This window comes from Festucalex cinctus, chromosome 16 (assembly GCF_051991245.1).
Source record: "Festucalex cinctus isolate MCC-2025b chromosome 16, RoL_Fcin_1.0, whole genome shotgun sequence".
Lineage (NCBI taxonomy): Eukaryota > Metazoa > Chordata > Actinopteri > Syngnathiformes > Syngnathidae > Festucalex > Festucalex cinctus.
Window position 1 is genome coordinate 19489500 of NC_135426.1, and position 24365 is coordinate 19513864.

The 24365-nt window shown below is 42.9% G+C and overlaps 4 protein-coding genes across 12 annotated transcripts; 3 read left to right on the top strand and 1 right to left on the bottom strand.

Moving 5' to 3' along the window:
- The first annotated feature begins 447 nt into the window (after positions 1 to 447).
- Positions 448 to 6431, top strand: trmt44 (tRNA methyltransferase 44 homolog). Its single transcript, XM_077501075.1, has 11 exons — positions 448 to 1035; positions 1106 to 1223; positions 1353 to 1572; positions 1646 to 1714; positions 1783 to 1890; positions 2599 to 2670; positions 2758 to 2864; positions 2945 to 3128; positions 4103 to 4382; positions 4438 to 4554; positions 5788 to 6431. Exons 1-11 carry the CDS (start codon positions 723 to 725, stop codon positions 6012 to 6014), a joined length of 1815 nt encoding a protein of 604 aa, XP_077357201.1. The 5' UTR covers positions 448 to 722; the 3' UTR covers positions 6015 to 6431.
- Positions 6432 to 6521: 90 nt separating this feature from the next.
- On the top strand, positions 6522 to 14332 carry LOC144004123 (F-box/WD repeat-containing protein 7-like). 7 transcript variants are annotated; one of them, XM_077501080.1, is made up of 14 exons: positions 6763 to 7181; positions 7291 to 7350; positions 7446 to 7528; positions 7626 to 7761; positions 9143 to 9277; positions 9352 to 9475; positions 10541 to 10656; positions 10712 to 10825; positions 10922 to 11103; positions 11186 to 11411; positions 12196 to 12262; positions 12341 to 12484; positions 12547 to 12696; positions 13292 to 14332. In XM_077501080.1, exons 5-14 carry the CDS (start codon positions 9221 to 9223, stop codon positions 13471 to 13473), a joined length of 1362 nt encoding a protein of 453 aa, XP_077357206.1. In that variant the 5' UTR covers positions 6763 to 7181; positions 7291 to 7350; positions 7446 to 7528; positions 7626 to 7761; positions 9143 to 9220; the 3' UTR covers positions 13474 to 14332. The 7 variants fall into 7 exon arrangements, with proteins under 7 accessions (XP_077357202.1, XP_077357209.1, XP_077357206.1 ...); XM_077501076.1 differs by lacking the exons at positions 6763 to 7181; positions 7291 to 7350 and adding an exon at positions 6522 to 6697; XM_077501079.1 differs by lacking the exon at positions 7291 to 7350.
- anapc10 (anaphase promoting complex subunit 10) lies at positions 13949 to 17135 on the bottom strand. 2 transcript variants are annotated; one of them, XM_077501084.1, is made up of 5 exons: positions 16822 to 17135; positions 15400 to 15517; positions 15134 to 15224; positions 14948 to 15068; positions 13949 to 14728 (listed from the first exon to the last, which is right to left on the bottom strand). In XM_077501084.1, the coding sequence occupies exons 1-5, from the start codon at positions 17116 to 17118 to the stop codon at positions 14495 to 14497; spliced, it is 861 nt and encodes a 286-aa protein (XP_077357210.1). In that variant the 5' UTR covers positions 17119 to 17135; the 3' UTR covers positions 13949 to 14494. The 2 variants fall into 2 exon arrangements, with proteins under 2 accessions (XP_077357210.1, XP_077357211.1); XM_077501085.1 differs by lacking the exon at positions 16822 to 17135 and adding an exon at positions 15626 to 15844.
- Positions 16263 to 23035, top strand: tox4b (TOX high mobility group box family member 4 b). Of its 2 annotated transcripts, none has more exons than XM_077501074.1 (9): positions 16263 to 16414; positions 17487 to 17555; positions 17621 to 17905; positions 17975 to 18235; positions 19679 to 20002; positions 20086 to 20166; positions 20234 to 20806; positions 21876 to 22030; positions 22122 to 23035. In XM_077501074.1, exons 1-9 carry the CDS (start codon positions 16409 to 16411, stop codon positions 22177 to 22179), a joined length of 1812 nt encoding a protein of 603 aa, XP_077357200.1. In that variant the 5' UTR covers positions 16263 to 16408; the 3' UTR covers positions 22180 to 23035. The 2 variants fall into 2 exon arrangements, with proteins under 2 accessions (XP_077357200.1, XP_077357199.1); XM_077501073.1 differs by lacking the exon at positions 16263 to 16414 and adding an exon at positions 16421 to 17381.
- The last annotated feature ends 1330 nt before the right edge of the window (positions 23036 to 24365 follow it).

Genomic DNA, 24365 nt, shown 5'->3' on the forward strand with positions numbered 1-24365 from the left:
TAATAGTCTCGTAGTACGTCATCAAACAGCGACAATAATTTAATGCATTTTCATGCTTGTAGTGGGTCAATTGAGATTTTAAAAAGGGTTTTACTGCCTAAGTTTATTTAAAAGCAGTTTTTCGCCACTATTGATCACCAAGTATGCATTTCCGGGCATTAATACAGGAATAACTATGATTGTATTTATTAATTAGTTATTATTATTATTATTATTATTATTATATATTTGTTTAATTTTGTAAAACAACGGTACATAAAACATTTGAAACATAATTTCAAAAAGGACGTGACAAGTTTGTTTGTTTTAAGACGTTGCTCGAACACGTCTCGAAGGCGAATAAACAGCGCCCCCTTTTGGTAATCCTATGGCGTATTCCCACTGATCTGAATATGTGTCTGACTTGGATAGAGCCGTAGATGCTCTTCTGAGAGTTTGGCCAACTCGGTTTCAAAACTATTATTCAGATCACTGCGTGTTCCTGGCGCGGTCTGACACGTCATCACACAGCGACAATAATTCTGAAGCACAAAACACTTTTTTTATATTGTGAGAATGTTTTCAGTTTTATTTACATAGTTTTAGTACAAAGTAGTGATTAATTAAGTACGCCGATACCATTATTTAAGTTTCAATCGGAAAAACATACCCTGAAGTTAGCTCGCTGCTCCTAAACGCATGTGAAAGCTGTAGTATGAATGTAGCGTCGTAGAAGATCAACGATGCCCAAACATTTTGAAATCAGATTTCCAGCGGAATGCGAAAGCCTCCCCAATGGTTTTTGGTCAGCCGTGGACGTGTGGATCAAGAAACCTCACGTCGTCAACAAGCGCTTGTGCGGCGTTCAGGAGACCGACAGTGTGGACGGCGATGAGGGAGAAGCGCTGCGGTTGCTGCCCCAGGATGTTGTGGCTTGGCTCAAAGGCAGCGGCAGCCACGGCACTCACCGAACATGTCTGTCCTCTCATGTCAGGACGTTTATCCCTAAAGTCAACATATATGGGACACGCAAACAGAAAGAAGTCGTTGTCAAAGGTGCGGCCACTTGTCTTCATGTTTTGTTGACGTCATGTTGTTTTATATCTTGTTGACTTCCTGTTCATAGACTTAGATGGACAGCAGGTGACGTTTGTTCCCTTCGAGGAGGCCGAAGCGGATCAGGCATCTGTGAGGAAGGACAATATTTACAGCATCAAGCTGTGCCTGGTGGACTCCTGTCAATGGTGAGTGGCCATGTTTTCACAGAAGTCAACTGCAGAGCACGTGATCATTAATTCTTCGTCCACATATGATGACTTTTAACAGAAAATTGTAGGCGTTTTCTAGTAGCTGTATGTTGTGATGAATGTTAGGTCATTGGAGTTGCACGTACGGACGACAGAGGCGTGGTACTGTGATGGTGTGGCTTACCCCAAGTTGGCCTGGCTAGCGAGTGACCTGCTGCCCAAACTCCTGCGTTGGGCCGTCGCAAGCAAAACCAGCAATTTTCCCAGCACCTTGTCGCTGCTGCCAATTGAGAAATACAGCCTGGTGTACCGGCAGCTCAAGGACAAGTACAAGGCCATGGTCAAGGTAAGCGCAAGGACAACGACAACAACAACAAAGTCTTGTTTTACAAATTTTTGGCGGGGTTCGGCATCTTTAGGTGTGGCCCGAGGTGACGGATCCAGAGAAATTTGTTTACGAAGACGTCGCCATCGCTACGTATCTCCTGGTGGGTGCGTGTTTTCACTTCCATGGATCAGACTTGAGCGTTAGTTTTACTAACATGAGTCAGCGCAGGTGCTTTGGTCCGAGGAGCGAGCGGAACGCGACGTGGACGCCCGCCAGTCCTTCGTGGACCTGGGCTGCGGAAACGGACTCCTGGTGCACATCCTCGCCAACGAAGGGGTGAGCCATCATTTTATGGCCATGTGACTTTATTCTCTGAAATTACAAATCTGGTCTCCTAAAATGTGTTCTTACTTTCCTTTATTTATGCATTTATTTTGCTTTTTATGCATAGGGTTTACTTTTTTTTTTTTTCCCTCATTTTCCTTACATCCATTTTTTGTTTAGAAATGTATACATTTTTCCATATATAATTTATTTATCCATTTCAATCCATGACTTTGTTCTTCCTAAAAAAAACAAAGTGCATAAATGACATTTTCTGGTAATATTTCACATAAAATATGGCTTTCTGTTGTGACGTTTCATTAAATTTACAACCTTTTTTAACCCGTGTTATGGTTTTATTTGTGCAAATTAATGACTTTGTTTTTACATTTGTTACAAATTTATTCATGTTATTTGTAAATGTTTATTATTATTATTAGTTTATTCTGCTAAACTGTTTTGCTTTACTGAGTTCTGAATCTTTGTCATAGCATAGATTTTAAACATAGAAGGGCCAAAACATCCCTAATGAAAATTAAACTGTACTAAAAAGCTGGCCACCAGAGGGTGCTAGAACTGCACAAATGGAAATCAACCTGACTTTTTGAACAGATGTGTTGCATTCAAATATCGTGAACATGACGACGACGATATTGCCATTATTGTTACATCCCGAGTTATAATTGGTGCATTTTCTGTTTGTTTTTGTTTTTTTTGCAGCACCCTGGAAAGGGCATTGACGTTCGTAAGCGGAAGATCTGGGACATGTACGGCCCCGACACGGTGCTGCAGGTGAGCAAGAAGAAGGCTACTTTGCATCTGAAATTGATTGCATAAATAATGATCATATCGCTAATAAAAGTAGCCTGACATTTCCAGGAGGAAGCCATCACTCCCGGTGAGAATTTCTTGTTCCCGGAGACGGACTGGCTGATCGGTAACCACTCGGACGAGCTGACGCCATGGATCCCCGTCATCGCGGCCAGGTGAGTCGTTAAGCTTTTGTCTTTGGTTAAAATTGAGTCATTTCTGGATGACGTTTTCGCGGCGCTGGTGTGCTTTGCAGGTCGTCCTACTCGTGCCGCTACTTCGTCCTCCCTTGTTGCTTCTACGACTTTTTCGGAAAGTACCGTCGGCGGCAAAGCCAACAGTCTCAGTACAGGGAATACATCAACTTCATTGGTGACGTGAGCCGAGTCAGCGGCTTCCACACGCTCGAGGACTGTCTCAGGATTCCTTCCACTAAACGGGTACGTTGCAACATCTTTTTATATTGTGCAGACCAGGGGTGTCCAAACTACGGCCCGGGGGCCATTTGCGGCCCGTCGGCCATTTTTTTTGTGGCCCGCGACATATGCTAAAAATGGCATTTGACTCAGTTAAAAAATAAAAACAAAAATGTTTGGAGATAGTCAAAGTAAGAAGGGAGGGTGTCGAAAAACACAGGTGCTATTAAAGTTTACTTTAGTTTACTGAAACTAACGAAAAAAACTAAAATTCAAAACAACAATTTCGTTAACGAAATAAAATAAAAACGAAGATGCTTTAAAAAAAAAAAAGAAAACTAACTGAAACTACATTTTATGTTTACAAAACTAAAATAAAACTAACTATAATTATAGCAAAAATGTCCTTCGTTTTAGTCTTTGGTAATAAATTTAATGCATGAGCCTTTGGGGGTGATTTTAAATGTGATTTTTAGTAGATTTATTTTGATATAAACCGGAATAATGACGTTGCACCCATGGTGTTTTTTTTTTTTTAAATATTGCGCACAAGTAATAGACATTTAAAGAAAAAACTAAAACTAATACTGAAACTAACTAAACTAAAACTAAGCATTTATTAAAGAACTAAAACTAAAAAAAACCTAACAGACCCACCTTGAAAACTAATTCAAACTAACTAAATTAAAAAAAACAAAACTCAAAACAAAACAAAAACTAAAATGAAAATTTCCAAAACTATAATAACCCTACTGCCATATTACAAATAAATTGTAATAAATTGGTTTATATACTGTAGCATTTTTCTAAATATGCAAAAGCAAAAAAAATTATTTGTACAATTTTTAGAACTAAACACAATTTCTCTTCATAACATTATGTGGCCCTTGAGTCCTTCTGATTTTCTGTATGTGGCCCTCAAATGAAAAAGTTTGGACAGCCCTGGTGTAGACATTTGTTTGAGATGTCCCAAAATATAAAAGTTTACATTTCTGTAGGTGTGTCTGCTGGGAAAAAGGCGGACGTACGAGGCGAGCGAGGAAGCTCGGGCGGAGGACGAGCGAGCCGGTTACATCCGGAGTCGCCGCACGGCATCCGACGACGACGACGACGGGGGCGGCTGGGGAACGGGCTTCCGGCCTCGAGAGCGAGCGGAAGCGGTGCGCAACTGCATGGCGCTCTCCCGGGACCTGGTGGACGGCGTGGTGCTCCGCGTGGCCGAGGCCCTCCTGGGAATGTCCGACGAGCGCCGGTCACCCGAGGACTGGAAGCGAGGAGGTAAACATTCAGTCGGATTTTGCGTTGGTTGCCAAATGCTGACTTTTGCTTTCAGGCAGTTTGTGCGTTGGCGAGGTGGCGGCGCTGCTGCATCAGGACACGCTCAAGCAGCTCAAGAATGAATGCGGCGGCCTGCAGACGCTCCTCAAGAACAACCACCAAGTTTTTCAAGGTACTCACAGCTCATGTCACTTTTTTTTTTTTTTGGTCTAATAGTACCTGATTTTGTTCTTGGCTTTTATGGTAAAAATTTGTTGTAATTTCTGTCATAAAAAAATGGACTTTTTTTTTTTTTCTCGTAACAGAAACCTTTTGTCATATTTTTGTAACATTATGACAAAATAGTAGAATAGACAATACATTACATGTTGTTATAAATCAGTTTATTCCTCGTTGAATTCCTAGTTAAAAAATTCAGATTTATTTTCTTGTATATAGTGTTCCCTCGTTTATTGGGGGTGTTACATTCCAAAAACTATCTGTGATTATGGAAAATCATAATTAATTAAAACAATTTTTTATAAAAATCCTGTTAATTATATATATTTTTTTCATTTATGATATGATTTTTTTGTTTTGGTATGATTTTTACTTTATTATAAATGCTTTTTCATTCATCATATGTTTTTTTATTTACATTCATTTTTTTCCATTAAAAGTATTTTTTTTTTTTTTTACTTATGCAGCAAAGAATAATTTTTTTTTTCATTTATTATGTCTGTTTTTTCATTTTTGGTATTTTTTGAGTTTATTATGAATGCTTTTTCATTCATCATTTATGGTTTTTTTTCCATTTACAGTCATTTTTGCAATTAAGTGTTTTTTTTAATGTACTTATATTAAATGCTTTTGTTGTCATCATATGTTCTTTTTTTATTACATTCATTTTTTTCCATTAAAAGTATGTTTTGTTTTGCTTTTAAATATATATATATATATATATACTTATTACAGTATATAGCACAGTATGTATTTTTTTTTTCATTATGTTATCATTATATATTTTTTTTTTTGGTGTAATTTTTTAGTTTATTATGAATGCCTTTTCTTCCATAATTTTTTTTTTCATTTAGTAATTTTTTTTCATTAAAATTATGTTGTTGTTTTTTTATTTATTAGTTATACAGCACAGTATATATTTCTATCTCCGGAATGCAATGTTGTGGAGCGAAGGGAAAAGCACCATTGGAAAGGTCTTGTCAAGACGAATCCGCGGATTCTCGCGTGTTCCCGGTCTAACGTAGGGTTCGAGAGATACAGCAGTGCAAATACCCCCCCAAAAAAAAAGTGCTGTTTAAAAAAAAAAGCCCGCGAATGACGAACCCGCGATTAACGAGGGAACACTGATGAGAATTCTGCACAAATCCTATGTAATAGCTTCAGGCAACTCCTATTTGCCTTTCAGTGGAAGGAGGAAGGGTGCGCATCCGAGACTGGCGAGACGGGAAGCCCCTGAGGACGCGCGGCAAGAGGAGGGCGGAGGTCTCCCCCGGCGCCCTTAAAACCCGCCCGTGCTGGTTTGACCGCCACCACCCTCAGGGCTGCCCGCTGCAGGCCGAAGAGTGTACCTTCGCTCACGGACTCGGCGAGTTGCGAGCGTCCACCAGAGCTGTGAGGACCAAGACAAATTGACCTATGACCTTTACACCTTCAAATTTGGTTAGACTTTTTTTTTTCTTTTTTTTACGTTATCGCGAAGTGGTTTTCCTTCGACTTTCAACTTTTTGCTTCTCAGAACATTTGGACCCATTTCTTGAGAAAATACAAATGAACCCTTGTAAAAAAATTATGCTTTCTCCTCGTTTGTGAATGTTGTGGTTTTTCTTCTTGGAATGTTTCAATTCGCCTACAATTTACTTTTTTTTTTTTTTAATTATAGCTTTATTGGCGTTTAATTATGCAACACCACATACTCTTTCAAAATGGTAAAACTGAAAAAAAAAAAGTCACTTTTACAAGAAAACCTTGACTGCATCTGTTGGTAAATGTTGGATTGAAATAATTCCATTTATTGACAATCGGATTTTTCATAAAGGGTCTCATTTGAAAGATGTTTGTTTTTTTTTAACTGTGGACAATGACAAAAGCGGGCAAACATTGCCATCTACAGGATCGAAAGCGCAATTGCACTCTTTAAACGCAGAATGGAATAGACGGGGGCGCGACGGTGCAGTCAACTTCAGCGTCGTCGTGAACGCGCACGCGAGACGAGAAGACGCTCTCGTGTTGTGGGGAGGCTTCTTCCGACGTCCTTGGCGGCTTTCGGGGGCGCGGCCATGGGCTTCTACGGGACCTTGAAGCTCATCTTCTCCAAGGTGAGCCGGCGAGCGGCAAGCATTTTCCACCCAAATGAGTCGAGACGTGCGCGCGCTTTGGCGATGACGAGGCGCTTTGTGGTGCGCGTGCGCGTGGCGTACTGCGGCTCCGAGGAAGATGAGTGTTCGTGATGAGAACCACAAGAACGACGATGATAATAACCCTAATGACATCTTGTGCATTTCGTGGCTGTAAATTGCGGATTGATTGCTCACGTCTGAAATGCTGGCTCGCAAAGGAGGGAGTTGTGCGATTCATTGGGCCATCACATTCTGCTTCCGAGTGACTGACATTGAATTAATTTGCTATCAAATATTCAGCGTGCACTTTTCAGCTTCAAATTTTCAACATTTAGTTGCAAAAATGTCACTTCCGGGTCACTCGGGGAAGCCAGGCGAAAGTAACCGATGGAGCAGCCAGCTAATCGAGTAATCTTGACAACAGCTGGCGTTGGATGCTGTTGCCTCTACTGCAGAGCGGCTCGTACGTGACGTTTTGCAGATGAATTTCAATTTGAATCCGAATGTTGAATTGCTCAATGTCACCAATGTTTACATTTTCAAATAAGCCATCACTGGTAACCTATTTTTAGAAGAGTCCCGTGTGCTACTCATGTGGTCCTTAGTGGCTACCTGGTGCCTGCAATCACAATGTTGGTGATTCTTTGATGTAAAAAAAAAAAAAAAATCGCCATATAATATGAGTAGGAAAGTCTGAATGATGCTTGTGTTACTGTCCTCTCTTCAGGTGAAGCGGAAGTTGGATCACGGTCCTGACGGTCGGCCGTTTTCCTCAGGAAAGAAGCATTGCAGGAGTGACGCTTACTTCAGGTATGCTGGGACATCGCAGCACTCTGGACGCTAGCTATCGGCTAACGCGGCTATCCTCCCTTCCTTGCTTCTTTCCTTGCTTCCTTGCGGCCTACAGTCCCCCCGGCACGGTTCAGAGCGCTCCCACCACTTTCGGGGAGCTCCGGCTGGCCAACGGGCATTCGGCTCAGCGGCGACGCGTCACCTCGGGCCCGCCCCCTCGCGGCCTGCAAGACTGGCTTCACACCTTTCAGGCACTTAATCTTCTCCTCTTGTTGGCGTGTATGAGCATCACACATGAGCTGGTGCTGTATATAATACCAACGTCAACATTTGTTTGTAGCTTCAACGCTAGGGAGTGCAGCAATGTTTTGTTTTTTTAATTTTAAAATAGTCAGATTTTTGTTTGTTTTTTGTTTACACGTACTTGTATAAGAGAACCATCATGGCCTTCAATATTAGTTGAGAGAGAGAATGAGAAAAAAAGAAAGACAAACATGAGAATTTGACTAATAAAAAAAATCCACATTGGTATAAATTATGGGTGTCAGGCGATATTTTTTATTTTTTTTATCGTAATTAATCACATGCATGACTTAACTATGTCAAGTCACAATTAATCGCAAATTTTAGATCTGATTTAAATGTACAACATGATATTTTTTCTAAGTTTTCATAATCTTTTTAACATAAAAGTTGGGAAAAAGTTAAACTAATCGAAATATGGCTGCATCTTAATTTCATAACAATTCATAAAATTGAGTTAACATTAAAAAGATCTACTGTACAGTGTTCCCTCGTTTTCCGCTGGGGTTAGGTTCCAAAAAATACCCGCAATAAGTAAAATCTACAAAGTAGTTAGCCTTATGTTTTACATTTATTATAAATGTTTTATGGCTCTACACCACACAGATTATACACTTTTCTCATCGAGGTATTTACATTTTCTCACATTTCTCCCTGTTTAAACATTCTCAATGTTCAAACGTTCATAAATTTTATAAATAGGCACATCACTGTAAAAAAAAAAAAAAAAATGCAGGCAAAATTGCACTAAAACCCCCCCCAAAAAAACTGTGAAACGAGACGGTGAAAAGTGAACCGCGTTATAGCGAGGGAACACTGCCACTAGATGGCATAATTGCATTTTTAAGACATTGGTGACAGCTCAATGTATTTTTCTTATCATATTAAGAGCTATCGAATCTTTAACCTGAAGTAACTTGTGAAATTTTGCACATTTTTAAAATTGTAAAATACAACTGGACCCCAGCCTTCACAAATATATGCATTATTATTATTACATTTATTACTGTTAAATGTGGATGTGACTGGAATTCAGGCTTTCTAAGTAAGGAGTGGTCATTAATTTAAAAAATGAGTGGTGTTAAAAGAGCTTTAAATTTCCTCAAAATTAATGCACTAATTTTGACAGCCCAAGTATACAGTAAATACTCAATATCTTGATGAGCCGGTCTCAATTCACTTACAAATGGACAAATTGGACCTTCTGCCATCGAGTGGAGGGTCATTTAATTGTTCTGCCCTGTTACTATTCGACGATGAAGATCCTATATTGGAAATCAAAATCATTTAGTGCCAATGAAGTGAAATTGACTGGCAATTGTTGCGCAGGCGTGGAGCGGTCCCGAGAGGCTGCTGGTGCTGGACCACCTGATTGACGCGTGCGAAACGGGCCAGCTCAAGCACGTGATGCAGCTCATCCAGCCGCACTTCCAAAGGGACTTCATTTCCCTGCTGCCCAAAGAGGTGCGACCGCCGCTCGCACGCCTTTCGCGGCCATCTAATAGTAAATGTGCGCGCGCGCGCGTGCGTGTCCTCAGCTGGCTCTCTACGTGCTGAACTTCCTGACTCCCAAAGACCTGCTGCGGGCCGCCCAGACCTGCAGGTACTGGCGGATCCTGGCCGAGGACAACCTGCTGTGGAGGGAGAAGTGCCGCGAGGAAGGTGAGACGGCCTCCGCGTACTCGTTAGTATGTCAAATCATTCGAGAGCAAAACCAGCGAGATGTAGACATTAGTTCTCTTTCGTCCGATAGCTATAAACTCTTGTGATAACATAAAGATCCATATGTGAAATTGGTGCTTGCCTACTGATTATCTTAAACATAGGAGTTAACTTTTAGAATCAGCAGGTTAACTCTTTTACTGTCACACGTTATCAAAAAAAAAAACACTTTAATATGACAAAGGCTTTGATCATTGAAAACGTTCTATTTCGTCAAATTTCATACACATTGAGACCATTAAAAAGAGATACAAGGCAAGGCAAGGCAAGTTTATTTGTATAGCACATTTCATACACAAGGCAACTCAATGTGCTTTACATGAGGAAAGTCAACACATAAGCATCAAGAAACAATAGTTAACATTCAGAGGAAAAATAAATAAATAAATAAAAATAGGTTACAAAATTTACTAAAAAAAAAACAAAACAAAAAAAACAATGCAATGCTGCCATCTGCTGGCCATAGATAGTGAGTGTTTTTGATTTCACAACTCATTGACCAGGGAGCGCGTGCTGCACTTAGAAAAACTAAAAAAAAAAAAAAAAACGTAGTTGACAGCATTTAAAGTTTATGGCGGCATACATCGTGATTTTACTAATTGTTATTAAACGTTTTTGGTGGTCATTCTAATGCTAATTGCTGCAAAACGGAAACAGATAGAAACATACTTTTTTCCTGATGAAAGAATAATTTAATCTTTCTTTTGGTTGGATCCATGTTTTTATAGCAATAGAACACAATATTCTGTTGGCCTTGCAAAATCAGTCAAAATATAGTAAAACAGCCGGGAGCGAAGTGAAAATGCCTGGGAGTGAATGAGTTAATAATATATGTAATATAATAATGATATATATCTATAATAATTGCTTGTCATTTTTTTGCAAAACATATTTTTTTGCCTAAATCATCTCATCATGATGCAAATGCTTCAATTTTTCCTGAAAAAAAAATCAGAAAAATGAATTAGGCAATTATTTTAAGAAGGCGTCTTATCACACGTGTAGGCGTGTCCGAGTACTCGTCACCTCGCCGCGGGAAGAGCGTCACGTGGAAGTCGACGTACATCCGACAGCACCACATCGACAACAACTGGAGGAAGGGGGACGAGCGGCAGGCCAAGGTACGCGCACGCGCGCACGCGCTCGCCAACCCGGACTGAGTATGCGTGCCTGCAGGTGCTGAAAGGTCACGACGACCATGTGATCACGTGTCTCCAGTTCAGCGGCGACCTCATCGTCAGCGGCTCTGACGACAACACGCTCAAAGTGTGGTCGGCCGTCACGGGCGAGGTGGGATGCCGCGTCGCCGTTTATCAAAGGGTGTGCACACTTGTGCAAAGTCATCGTGTCTTTCCTGACCCGTGCGTTTTTCGGCGTTGTGGTCAGTGTTTGCGTACGTTGGCGGGCCACACGGGCGGCGTGTGGTGCAGTCAGATGGCGGCCGCCACTGTGATCAGCGGCTCCACTGACCGGACGCTGCGTGTGTGGGACGCCGACAGCGGCGAGTGCGTCCACGTGCTGCACGGGCACACGTCCACCGTGCGCTGCATGCATCTCCACGGCAACCGGTAAAACGGATACAAGCGGCTCCTTTAGATCAGAGCAGCCATTTTTTTTTCCAATTTTTCTTCTTGTTCGTGTGCCTTTCAGGGTGGTGTCGGGCTCCCGGGACACGACCGTGCGTGTGTGGGACGTGTCGAGCGGTCGCTGCGAGCACGTGCTGACGGGCCACGTGGCGGCCGTGCGTTGCGTCCAGTACGACGGCCGCCGCGTGGTGTCGGGGGGCTACGACTACATGGTGAAGGTGTGGGACCCCCAAACGGAAGCGTGTCTCCACACTCTGCAGGGACACACCAACCGAGTGTATTCACTCCAGGTATATGGAGGACCAAAACTGACAACATTTAAAATAAATAAATGAATAAAAAATTAAATACAAAAAATACATATAAATTGATCAAAATAAAAAATATTTATATCCACAAATAAATAAATAAAAGTAAAAATAAATACAATAATAACGAGATTGTAAAAATAAATGTGGAAATAAATACAAAAATAAATACCAGTATATAAATATAATTAAATATCAATCAATTAATAAAATTGTATATTATAAATTATTTATTTTTGATTTATTTACTTCATGCTGCAGATGCTCTGTCAGGCTGAAATGTTATTCAAATGAAGGGGCGGTCCTAAGCTTGTCTGAACAGTGACAAGGAGTGTCTGCAGCATTAAATAAATAGAGTATTTTTATTTATTGATTGATATTTAATTCTATTTAAATATTTATTTTTGTATGTATTTCCACGTTTATTTTTATATTTTTATTTTTTGAATCTCTTTTTTTATTTTTTTATTTTTAGTTTTAGTATTAGTTTTTAGTTTTATTTATTATATATGTATGGATCTATATATTTTTTAATTTAATTTTCATATATATATATATATATATATATATATATATATTTAAAAAAAAAAAAAATTTATATCCATTTTTATTTTCACTTTTATTCATTTATTTATTTATTATTTTTTTTAGAATTTTGCCAGTTTTGGTCCTCCATACAGGTGCACGCGACTTCTTCTGTGTCTTGAATAAACACGACTTTTTCCTAACCTACAACTTTGAAAGCTCATCGGTGTGCTTTGTGCAGTTTGATGGCGTTTTTGTGGTGAGCGGCTCACTTGACACGTCCATTCGAGTGTGGGACGCAGAAACAGGTGAGACGTTTGATGGGAGGGAGTGCAGACGTGTGAGGAGAGGCTGTGATTTTTTATTTTTTTACTGCGTCCCCACAGGCGGCTGCGTCCACACGCTGACGGGCCACCAGTCGCTGACCAGCGGAATGGAGCTGCGGGACCGCATCCTGGTGTCCGGGAACGCCGACTCCACCGTTCGAGTGTGGGACATCCGGACGGGACGCTGCCTGCACACCCTGCAAGGTGAGACGTCGGCGCCGTGTAACAAGAGCCCGTCGCTGACGGTGCACCCTCGTCGCCGGCAGGCCCCAACAAGCACCGGTCGGCGGTGACGTGCCTGCAGTTCTGCCGAGGTCTGGTCCTGTCCAGCTCGGACGACGGCACGGTCAAACTGTGGGACCTCCGCACGGGCGCCTGGCTGCGGGACGTGGTGGCGCTGCAGAGCTGCGGATCCGGTGAGCGCCGTTTCGACATGTGCACAAGTAGGGTTGATTTTGTTAACCGAAACTGAACAAAAATGTTTTTGTCAACAAACAAGTTTTCACCGGACGGAAACTAGACTGGGGATGTAACGATAACGGCAATATCGTGATATTAAAACTGCCACAATATATCGTCGTCATCATGTCACGATATTAAAAGCAGCACATCTGTTAAAAAAAAAAACGTTTGTGCAGTTCTAGCACCCTCTGGTGGCTAGTTTTTTAGTACAATTTAATTTTCACAAGGCATGTTTTGACCCTTATATGTCTATAAACCAAGTCAATATGTGGGGATCTCAAAATTGCATTGGCAATTATTAGCGATTGTAGGTTGTTTATAAGCATTGCTGTAATGTACAAAAGCACAATATTTGTCTTTTTTTATTTTTTTTTATTTTTTTACAACATTGCGACCTATTTTTGTATCGCCAACCTCCCCACAATGTCGTGATAATTATCGTATCATGACCTTCATATCATGATAATATCGAATTGTGATGTTTGGAAATCGTTACATCCCTAATAGTAATATTGTTAAACAATCCAAGTTTCTCTGCACGCTGGCCAGGCGGCGTGGTGTGGCGCATCAAGGCCTCCGACACCAGGCTGGTTTGCGCGGCCGGCAGCAGGATGGGCACCGAGGAGACCAAACTGCTGGTGCTGGACTTCGACGCGGACGAGCGGCAGACGGACCAGAACGGACGGACCGAGTCGGACGAAGATTCCGTCGCCGAGGATTCCGTTAACTAAAAAAACGGTTTTGTCGCCGGACCCATCCGCAAGGTGATCAGAGTTTTGAGGAAGCGAAACATTTCCAGCGCCAGAAAACGCTGACATATACGATTGCTGCTAACTAACGGGGAATTCCACGTCAGTCCGAATGGTTGACGGTACATCCCCATTGCACGCTTTGCTGGGATCGTTTCCCTCTTTGGCTCCCATCAATCAATGCTCTTGTTAACTTTACCATGGCCAAAAAAAGTTGTGCTATCGTGAATGTGTGGGTGTGTAGTTTGGGGACTTAATTAGCTGTGAAGAATGAGATTCCCAAATCAAAGTGTTTTAACTGGAATGCGTCAGATTCATCGGTTTATTCTATACTGTAATAATGAATGTGAACTTCTCCCTTGCCAGAAACGAAGCTAAACATTTGCATCCATCCAATAGATGCAAATGTGTATGTATGTGTGTGTGTTAGGGCTGCAACAAACACTTAAATCATTGATTAATCTGTCAAGCTTTTTTATTATTTAATTTCCAACCCTTAATTAAAAAAAACAAAACAAAAGACAGGACATTTCAAATTGATGATACAAAAATATACAATCATAAATGAATGATTCAGTTCCTGGTTTGATCTGTTGGCACCCATCATAAAATCAGCAAAAATTGTGATGATTTGCAAATGTCTTATTTTGAAGAAGAAGAAGAAGAAAAAAAACACACACAGAGAAATCAATCTGCTTTCACGGAGGACGACAGAAGTCAAAGACAATTTACAGGTGAAAGTCTGAAATTGAGAATATGGACAATTTCAAGTTAAATGTCACAAAATGTCGTGTGTGTGAGAGAGCTCATGTGAGATGTCAATAAAGACGACTTTTCAAAAGATGTCAAGTGCACATCGGCTGCTTGTTCCACGATCATCTAACACATCTTAGTTACCATGGCAACATTTTGGGCATAACGGCACAAAACAGGAGGAAGAGGTTTATTTAGGACGTAGACAGCAGTGGTACAAAGAAGAAACAAGGTCACGGTATGCCGCACATCACCTGATGGTTCGATACATCATGAAGTCGACGGTGGTGCACGGCGGGAACTTGCCCACCGAGCTCTCCTGCACCGGCGTGTATACTTTGATCTGCCGCATGTGCGTGTCTCGGCCATTCTGGTGGTTGGCCAGCACGGCGATCTGGATCATGAACGTCCGGATGGGCTCGTTGCTCTGCTGGTTCAGGAGCGACACGTGAATCCAGCCGCTGGGCTCCACCATCTCCAACTGCTGCATGGACCAAGAAGAAGAAAAACACTCGGAATGACTTCAAGAGCTTAAATGCAAGAAGAGCAAGACAGATGGACAGAAAGAGTTTCGTTTGGATCCATTTTGGTAAGCACATTCAACTTCAAACAATATAATCTTATAACAACTGGGTTCATATATTTAGATCATGTATTATGTGTTCATCCAATATAATATGCCACAGTATATGGAACTTCTCACCCTGACTTCATGCAGGTCGTGGAAGTTGTTCCCCACTCTGACAGAGATTTTGCTGGGTGTGTAGCTCTCATCTGACTTGTAGTCGGCGTAGATGCACAACATCTTCACCGTGGTTCTCCTCCTGGACGCGAGCAGACAATAAACGGTGGCGTACAAAAGAGAGCATGCGCACAAACACGTATGTACCTAAACTGGATGTTGACTAGATGTGGTTGAGTTCCGTCGGACTGCCAATACGTCTCCAGGTTGTCGTCCCTCAACTGGTCCACGCCGAACCCTGAGAAGGTGGCATAGCGGTCAGGTGCATGTTTTAGCTTGACATTGTGCTTTCAGTGGGTAATTATTCTTTTTATAAAAGACATATTTGCTTTTCCATTATCCTGTTTTTGTGGGGGTCCTTGTTGTCTGAGACCCCCTGTGGGTTCTAGAAACTTTTGGAACTCGATGCTGACCCGGTTTGCAGGAAGACAGCGACCACACCGCCTGTGATCCGATCTCCCGAACGGTACCGGTCCGCTCAAGCTGCTTCGGGTCGGCTCCGGGTGGCGTCTTGCTTGGCGTGGCCATCGTCTGGTGAAGAAAAGGAGTGTGTGTGTGTGTGTGTGAGGACACTGGATTGACGGCTGTGCAAGTGGCGAACAGAACCTCACACACAACTTTTGCGTTGCTAGTTTGCACCTTTGTCAAGGCCCGGTAATCCGCGGTCCAGATTTGTGGTTTACACTGAGCCCCTGCTGCTAATAAACAACATTTGGTGTGGAAAAGTTGCAAAATTCTTTACTGCATTGCAAAACAACACGGAGCGGGGGAGACTCTTCTGATATTGGCTTCTTTCTTCTTCGAATTCATTTACGCTCGGCATTCAACGAGCCTCCGATGCATTACCGCCACCTTCCGATTTTGGCGGGGAGAACAGTTGAACGGTAGTGTTTCCACTATCCTTTTTATTTATTTATTATTTTTTTATATACTTTCTTGAACAAATTGCACATTCAATTGTAAACACTACAAAAGTCACATCAAACTAGCCTAAATTCAGAAGCAACAAGAACGGTTCGACCGTGCACAACGAGAGAGTGTGAATGGCGTTTCCAAGTGCATGTTCAAAAGTACCATAATGGTGCTTAACTTTTTACGGCCTCTGCAAATTCATCTGTGATATCAATTAAAGAGCTCCTTTGCCACACTGTGTTGTTTAACTTATTTTAATATGAACAAATTTGTCAGATCAGTTTTTCCTTGTGTTGTGCTGTTGAATTGTTAAATGTACTCACTCGAGTTTAGGTCCGCAAACGCTCCACTCGGACGTGCTGACGTCACTTCCAATCGTACGTCGTCCAATCCGGTGCGGTAGGCGCCGCCGGTGCCATGTTCTGATCGTTTGAGGAAATCGATTGTGGCCGAAGTTCACTAAGCAAAGTGGATCCAAAACTCAACCAAAAGCATGATTTGACAACAATCATGGAGGTAAGAGGGAGTATGACGCCGTTGACGTAAAAATAATAATCTAATTTGTCGTCATACGTGATGACTGGCCGCGATAAAAACACACAAAAATATTGGTTTGTCATAAACTCAACACTGATGGCGTGAATCGTGATTTTATTTGAATGCACGTTTTATTTTTATCTGTGTGAGTCCGTAAGCACATCTCGAAATGAAGAAAGATTAACTTTGTACAACATTTGTATTTGTTGAGCACGATGCAACGCTTGCCAGATTGTCACGCCTGTCAGCGTAAACGCATCATCCCAATGATGGTTTGGAAATTGACAGTTAATGTTGTTTACATAAGTACTAAAGATTTTAATACAAGCAAGACAACACCTTTATTTTGAAACAATCATGACTGCATATCCGTTGTTTTTGCGTACCTTGACTCCTTCCCCATCGGTGGCTCGGGTTCCATTGAGCAGCCTGAGCCGTGCTCGACGTCGGCGGTTTGTGTCTGACGAGACGGTCACGCTTGAAGTCGGTTGAACCGGCGGTGACATGCCCGCAACCTGACCGGCGCGTGCCCGCTGACTGGGGAGAGGGAGGGCGTTCGTTTTTTGGGGGCGACCGACGAACAGATAACCAGAAGAGGGGCCGCCGAGTGAGCAACAGTACCGCAGCCTTGCGTCAAATCCGGCTAAAAGCCAAACGGCTGTCCAACGTGGGGAGAACCACATTCGGAGGGGTTATTTTGGGCGTCCACATGTTGGACTGCCACCGCCGCTTCTGTTGACTTTATGTCCATTCTGTCAGAAGCAGACGAGAGCGAGAACATTATTGTCATTATTGAGCAACGACTCGCCGTTGCCATTTGTTTTGGGGGGGTGGCGTGATGGACCTGAATTTTTACTCCCATCTTACCGGTGGAAGCGGGCAGCATGACGGCGATCCAGAGTTTCTGGATCCGCAGTCCTTCAACGGATTTGACGCTGATAACAAGGTGACCTCCGTTGAGTGTTGAATGAGGGGGGACACTCATGTCATTTGTCATCCACGTCAAGCTGATTTCCTTCATATCAACTGTGTGTTTTGATCTTTGTTTCAGTTCCCAGGTGGCAGTGACAACTATCTGACAATTTCCGGGTCGGGCCACCCCTTCCTTGCTCCATCAGAGGTAAATAATCCTTGTCTCAGATCATCTTGCTGTTACGACTGATGTGTTTTTTTCACACCTTCCAGACCTTCCACACTCCCAGTCTGGGCGATGAGGAGTTCGAGATCCCTCCCATTTCACTGGACCCGGATTCATCCCTCACGGTTTCCGACGTAGTGTCTCATTTTGGGGAGCTGCCGGACGCCAGTCCCTCCGTCGGTGTGGTGGTCCCCGGGAACGCCGTGGTGCAAGGCGACGACCCGTCTTTTTCCTCGGCGTTTGTCCACCCTTCTTCCCAGGGACTGGAGCACCTGACTTTGGGAGTCATGAACCAATCCGGAGGCCCCATGCTGGGCTCGACGCTGGGAATGGTGAGGACATTCTGAGCCGCGGTGGGTCATACGCATGCAAACACGGTCCTCTCCTTCCCATGTGTGCAGGATTTGGGCCATCCCATCGGGTCACAGTTTAGCAGCTCATCTCCAGTCACCATCGACGTTCCGCTAGGAGACATGAGCCAAGGCCTGCTTGGCTCTAACCAGCTGACCACCATCGACCAGTCGGAGCTCAGCGCTCAACTAGGACTCGGCTTGGGGGCTGGGAATATTTTGCAGCGCCCGCAGTCGCCGGAGCACCGCCTGTCGGCCACGGCGTCGCCGACCAGCTCGCTGCAGGATGACGACATGGACGACTTCCGGAGGGTGAGATTCGCGCTTGTCTTTCTTTAGAAATTGGGTCGAAGGATGAACGAAAAGGAATCATACGTAACTAGAGCTGTCACAATGAATCGATAGGTAATCCATCATCAAATTAATCAACAACTATTTTAATAATCAATAGGGCATAATCGAAATGCAATTACAATTTCAATTATTGCACTCCACAATTACAAAATCGGCATAGTCGTAAAAAAAAAAAAAGATTATTAATTATAATTTTGAGTTGTTTAAGTTTATATATTTGCACCTTTTTTTATTTGAAATGGCTAATTTAATAAATATTGTTTGGTCCAAAAGGAACTTGCATCGTTAGTGTTTCAAAGAAATATACAGAGACTCCTTGAGTTACGTCGGAGTTCCGTTCCAACGCTAGCGATGTAGCCCTAATTTCGGCTTAAGTCGGATTTCCCCATTAAAGTCAATATTTACATCAAAATAATTTGCATAAAAAATAAAAAATACATTAAAATAAAAAATTATGCTGTACGACTGTCCTCTATAAATAAAGATGACTTGACCTGACTTGAAGCCCAAGTCTTTGCCGATTGTAGTTGTCTCTCCTTTCTGTGATCTTTTTATGATGTTTAGCTTTGTTTCCATGGTAATTGCTTTTCTTTTGGATGGACCAACATTGATAAAAGACAAGCTTTCTTCTTTGGGGCTATGATGTGGAAAAAAAAAGAGGGCAAAAAAGCCAAAGATACTCCCACAAGTGCACAAGCACTAGCATTAGCTAAGGGCTAAATAGTGGACGAGGGGAAAACGCTGCGGGCTATATGGTATATGATAAGGAGCCAAAATGGCGAACGGGGCGTAACCATTATAAAGTCGAAACGCCTTAGGTCGAGTGCGCCTTAACTCGATGACTCCCTGTATTTGTTTTAATATATATATTTTTAAATGTTTAAACATTTTCTTGTTTTGTACCAAAAAACAAATTATTGTCCTAATCGTGATTGCAATTATTACCAAATTAATTGCGATTAATATTTTATTCATCATTGAGCAGCCGTATCGTCTTATTTTAAGGTATCGCCAAGCAAATTAGGTGGAGGTGGCCACCTCTGAATTTTGTACACAGGAAAAACACTGTCAACAGTAATTGTTCACTGATTTCTGTAGTCCCTCATGAAGGAAGACTGATTATCTTCTGTATTTAATCAAAATAAGACATTTGCAAACATCTGTTTTACTTTGGAAAACAATAACTGAACCGGTAACATAGTACAACATCAATCTCCCCCTTTTTTAAAAAACTATACAAATATGTATGAAGTACAAGTATGAAATAAACAGCAATCACTGGTTAATAAACAATAATTAGGGGAAAAATGCTTTTGGAATACACCTTAATGCAAAACGAAAATGAACTTAAACGTAATAAACTTAATTCCCGCACTGCTTCTCTCCCCGCCCATCCATCAGAGCATCCTGGTGGAATCTCCCGTCTCTCAAACCTACTGCCCCGGGGTCATCTCCCTGGACCCCACTGCGGCCGACGCGCCGCCGTCCGGCCCCGCCTCCGGCGCCTCGGCGCTCACCGGCCGAAAGGGAGGGGGCGGCAGGGGCGGGAGGACGGGCAAGAAGAAGGAAGACCCCAACGAGCCGCAGAAGCCCGTGCCGGCGTACGCTCTCTTCTTCAGGGATACTCAGGCGGCCATCAAAGGGCAAAACCCCAAAGCTACCATAGGAGAAGTGTCAAAGATCGTGGCATCCATGTGGGACAGCCTCGGGAAGGAGCAAAAGCAGGTCATGTGACTAATATGTCTGCAGCGCTGCCTTGACTCTCGAATGACTTGACAGGTGCCAAGTGTTTCTCTTCTTTCTTACAGGTGTACAAGCGGAAAAACGAATTAGCCAAAAAGGACTACTTGAGAGCTCTTGCAGAGTACCGGGCCAACCTCAATTGTCAGGTGTGACGACGATTGCTCATGAGAGCGCTCGACACGTTTTACACTCTCACCAATCACCTTTCTCCAGGTCCCCATCCAAGTGTTGGATTCGGCGCCGTCGCCGCCCCCAGCCAGCGTGGCGCCCGCCCCGTCTCGCCCCAGCAGGGCCCAGCAGTACAACCCCGAGGAGAACACCATCACCAACATCTGCACTTCCAACATCATCCTGGACCTGCCTCAGGTCACCACGCGCTCCCGCACGGGCGCCATCCGACCGCAGCCTCCGCCCGACCCCAACCCGCCCACCGTGGCCAAGATCATCATCAAGCAGACGCAGCTGCCCTCGGGCGGCGTGTCGGTCACGGCGATGCCCGCCTCGTCGCCGCGACAGCCGCCGCCGCTGCAGCAGATGCAAAGCACGCCGCCCAGGTTGCAGCAGATGGTGCACGCCCAGGCGCCGCCGCCGCTGCAGGCCAAGCCTCGGGGGGGCGGCGCCGTGGCCTCAGCGGCTCCGCCGCCGCTACAGATCAAGGTGGTCCCGTCGGTGCGGCAGGCGGAGCCGGTCGTTGTGACGTCGGCTTGTGAAACGTCGGAGTTGGTCAAGTCGGCGAGACAGTCGGCCGCAGCGACGAGAGAGGAAATGATGGGGACGGAGGAAGGGGTAAGGAGCAGTGATCATTTTCGGCATATTTTTCACCACAAATGCTTTTTTTCAGACGAAAATGAAACTAAAATAGAAGCCTTCGTCAATAACTAAAATGAAACCACAGTGACAAAAATTCACAAAATCCAATCAGAAGAAGGAATGAAACGAGAGTGGGAGAAAATAACTTAGAAACCGTTTACCGCACCTTATTTCATGTTCAAATATGTTTTCGTTCCAGGGTGGTATCGCCCTGACTATGATGGGTGACTACCGATACCAGGTGTCTTATTGTAAGGCATCGGTCCTCACGGCGGTGACGATACCATTATGGGCCGCATCATGGACTAGAAATGAGAAATTATATGAATACAAAGTTTCCATTAATTTTTGTCATTTTTTCACTACAATCATTAAAAATTAATCTACTAGTACAGGGGTTCGAGTACCCCTAACCAGCCTGTTATCTATGTCTCCCACAAACAACACGTGTTTCAAATGATCAGTTCATCAACAGGCTGATAACGATCTTCAGCAGTGTTGGCTGGGGAGACATGCAAAACAAGATGGATACACGAGGACCGGAGCTGAGAAACTGTGCACTAGTACATATTAAATTGTAAATATAGTTCAGCGTTGTTGTAAAACACTATTATGTTTATTGTATAGCCTATATTGTGTTTTTATGACTTTGGCGATGGCTGGAGCGCGCCACCTCTGCCTCGTAACCAGGAAATGGGCGTGTGCAACGGTTGCTCTATGATCCCTTTCTTCTTCAGTACATTAAAGTTAAAATTAAAAAAAAGACAGCTGTTTCTTCTTCTGTTGTTGCTTCAGGTTTTTTGACGTGACAATGGAGCTGCTAAAAATGTGAACCAGGCTTGTGCAAACTACGCTCGAACAGTCTCTGACCCAAGTTTTTCTGAAGTCAAAATATAATGTAGTGATGGAGCACGCACATATATGCAATGAATGGGTTGGTTGACATACTAAGTGCAGTGTGAAAAATGTCAACGTTAAATTTGTTTTGTTGTTTTTGTAATTTGAATGCAAAGAATTAACTGGTTGGTCCAATGTTATGTGCCAGATGGAGGTCGAGGTCAAAGTGACCCCCGGGCATGACGTCGCACCCGCCGCCATTCCAAACATTTGCATGCGCACCGGTTGCACCAACCAAGCAGTGGACAGCAAAGACTGGGACAAAGAGTACTGCAGCAACGAGTGTGTCGCCACACACTGCAGGTGCCGGTGCCTTCAAACTTTTCTTGTTTTTTTTTTGTTTTTTTTAAACAACAGCTTTGATCTCAATTTCATCATTTGTGCTCCTCCCCAGGGACGTGTTCACAGCCTGGTGCGCCATCCGAGGACAGAACTCCACCACGGTTACCTAGCGGAGGCATCCTTGCGACCGGTCCACCCATCCATTTTTCTTATATTTTGTTTTTAGCGCTTTTCCTGTTCAGGGTCAAGAGGACACTGGAGTCGATGTAAAGGCGAACTACACCCTGGATTGGTTGCCAGTCCATCACAGGGCACATAGAGACGGACAACCATTTTACACCTGCAGTCACTGAATCAGCACGACGCCATCAGTGACCGCCACGCTTGACCAAGGACAAGTAAGTGAGTGATTGAAGGCCAGATGAGGCTCAGGTTTTGGCGCACATCTTTGATCCTGTTAGGAGTCAAGACGCTGCTGCCAAGTGTTTCTTTTTTTTTTCCAGCTCTTTGCGAAGATTCAAGTGTGTGTTTGTGTTACATTGACGCTCGAGGCGTGCGAGTATTTCCTGTCTGCCATTTGGATCGATGGCTCGAGATTGTCGTCTGTGTTAACCAGGCGGCCGCTAAAAGGCAGCTTCTGACTTGAGTGGGAGAAAATGAAATTTTGGTATGGACGCAAGTTTTATTTTGGGGTTACAAGTGCTCAAGGGTTTTTAAGCAAGGTGGTCGCCACAAAGCAACACTCAAAAGAGAACTGGTGCTAAGATTCAAGAAACAAAACAAAAGAACTCTTCTTTCGCCTGGATTATTGTTGTTAACTGTGATGCATATTTTGTGTGGTGTGGAACACCTGAGGTGAACGTGTCGAGTGAAAACTACATCAGTCCTGTTGATGCTACTGGAAAAAAAAATATGAAATTAAGAGCATTTTAAAAAAAAAATGGAATATGAAATATTGAGTGCTCTTGTGCTGAAGAAATTAGCAGGAATGGTGATGGCTAATAAAATATTTTATGTTTTAATATAGTTGGTGTTCTACTCTTTTGCGTCCGAATAAAATATAACTACACAGGAGCCATTTGGCTCTGCTCTGAAACTGTATTTTCTTTCAACTTTTAAAAATGTTAAGCAGACTGAGAGTCCATGGTGGATGAACAACAAAAATGTTATATAACACTAGGTCCAGAATGTGGAAGAAAAGGCACATGCAGGCCACCTCAGTGATCATTGGCAGCAAGAGTGAGTGAAAACTCTCAAAACACATAAAAAAAAGAACAAAACTTGACATCAGATAATAATAATAAAAAGTACATATGTTTGGATAGGTCTAATGCCAGTGAACGTTTTGAGAGGTGGAAAGTAAAAGAATATTCATAAATGACATAGTTATCATACTTACAATGAGTTTACAAATTTTGTACAAAATACCGTATATGGGGTATTTTATTTTCTCCCTCAAGGGCTAGGTGGCTTTGTATTTCTAACTGAATGTTGTCATCAAGATATCTTCAGGCCTTGACTATAAACAAACATGGCAAGTTTGGGATTTTTTTTGAGCATGTACCTGGGAGTTTTTAAGCACACAATTTTTCATTGCGAAGGAAATGTGAAACACAAAATTTGACGTGCCTGCCAATTTTCGTTGCTCTAGGTCAAACGTGCCGGGATCGCTTTTTATTTTTCTACGCTAGGGGGCGCTACAGAGTCACGTTGTTATGACAACGTCATATTACTGTATCAAATTTTTGCCGGGCACGAAGAGTCAAGTCAAGTCATCTTGCAAAGTTTGGTGAGTTTTCGTGAATGTTTAGGTCCCCAAAATCGCAATCGTTTGCGGAGAATAAATACAAATAATAATAATAATATGAAGAAGAATAAATAAATAATCCGAACAAAAAACAAGTAACAAGTAATAACTGCGTGTTTTGAATTTTGGCAGAGTTTCTTTTGATCCTGGGCACCCTCGCGTCTACACGCACTATAATGCGCTCACGCACAAATATACCTGCAGAAGGAACATCACAAAGGCTGACATTACGAGCAGGATTTCAAATAACACATGAATTAGGAAAAGAAATGTTGCCAGTAATGTTTATTATAGTCATACTAATAAAAATGAGCCAGGGGAATTTTAAATAACATCAAATGAAGAAAATAAAAGCAGCTACAGCCTGTTTTGTTGTTTCTCAAAAACGATTTTTTTTTTAAGAAGATAATTAAGTTTGGCATGATTGCGACGATACTTTTACTTCCGTGTTTTCTTTCCGCTTTATTGTCGCGAGATTTGAGGGAGATCACGACCATCGATGACACGGGCGGGAAATCTAGCGTGGCGGGAAAGTGGTAGCGTAGTCAA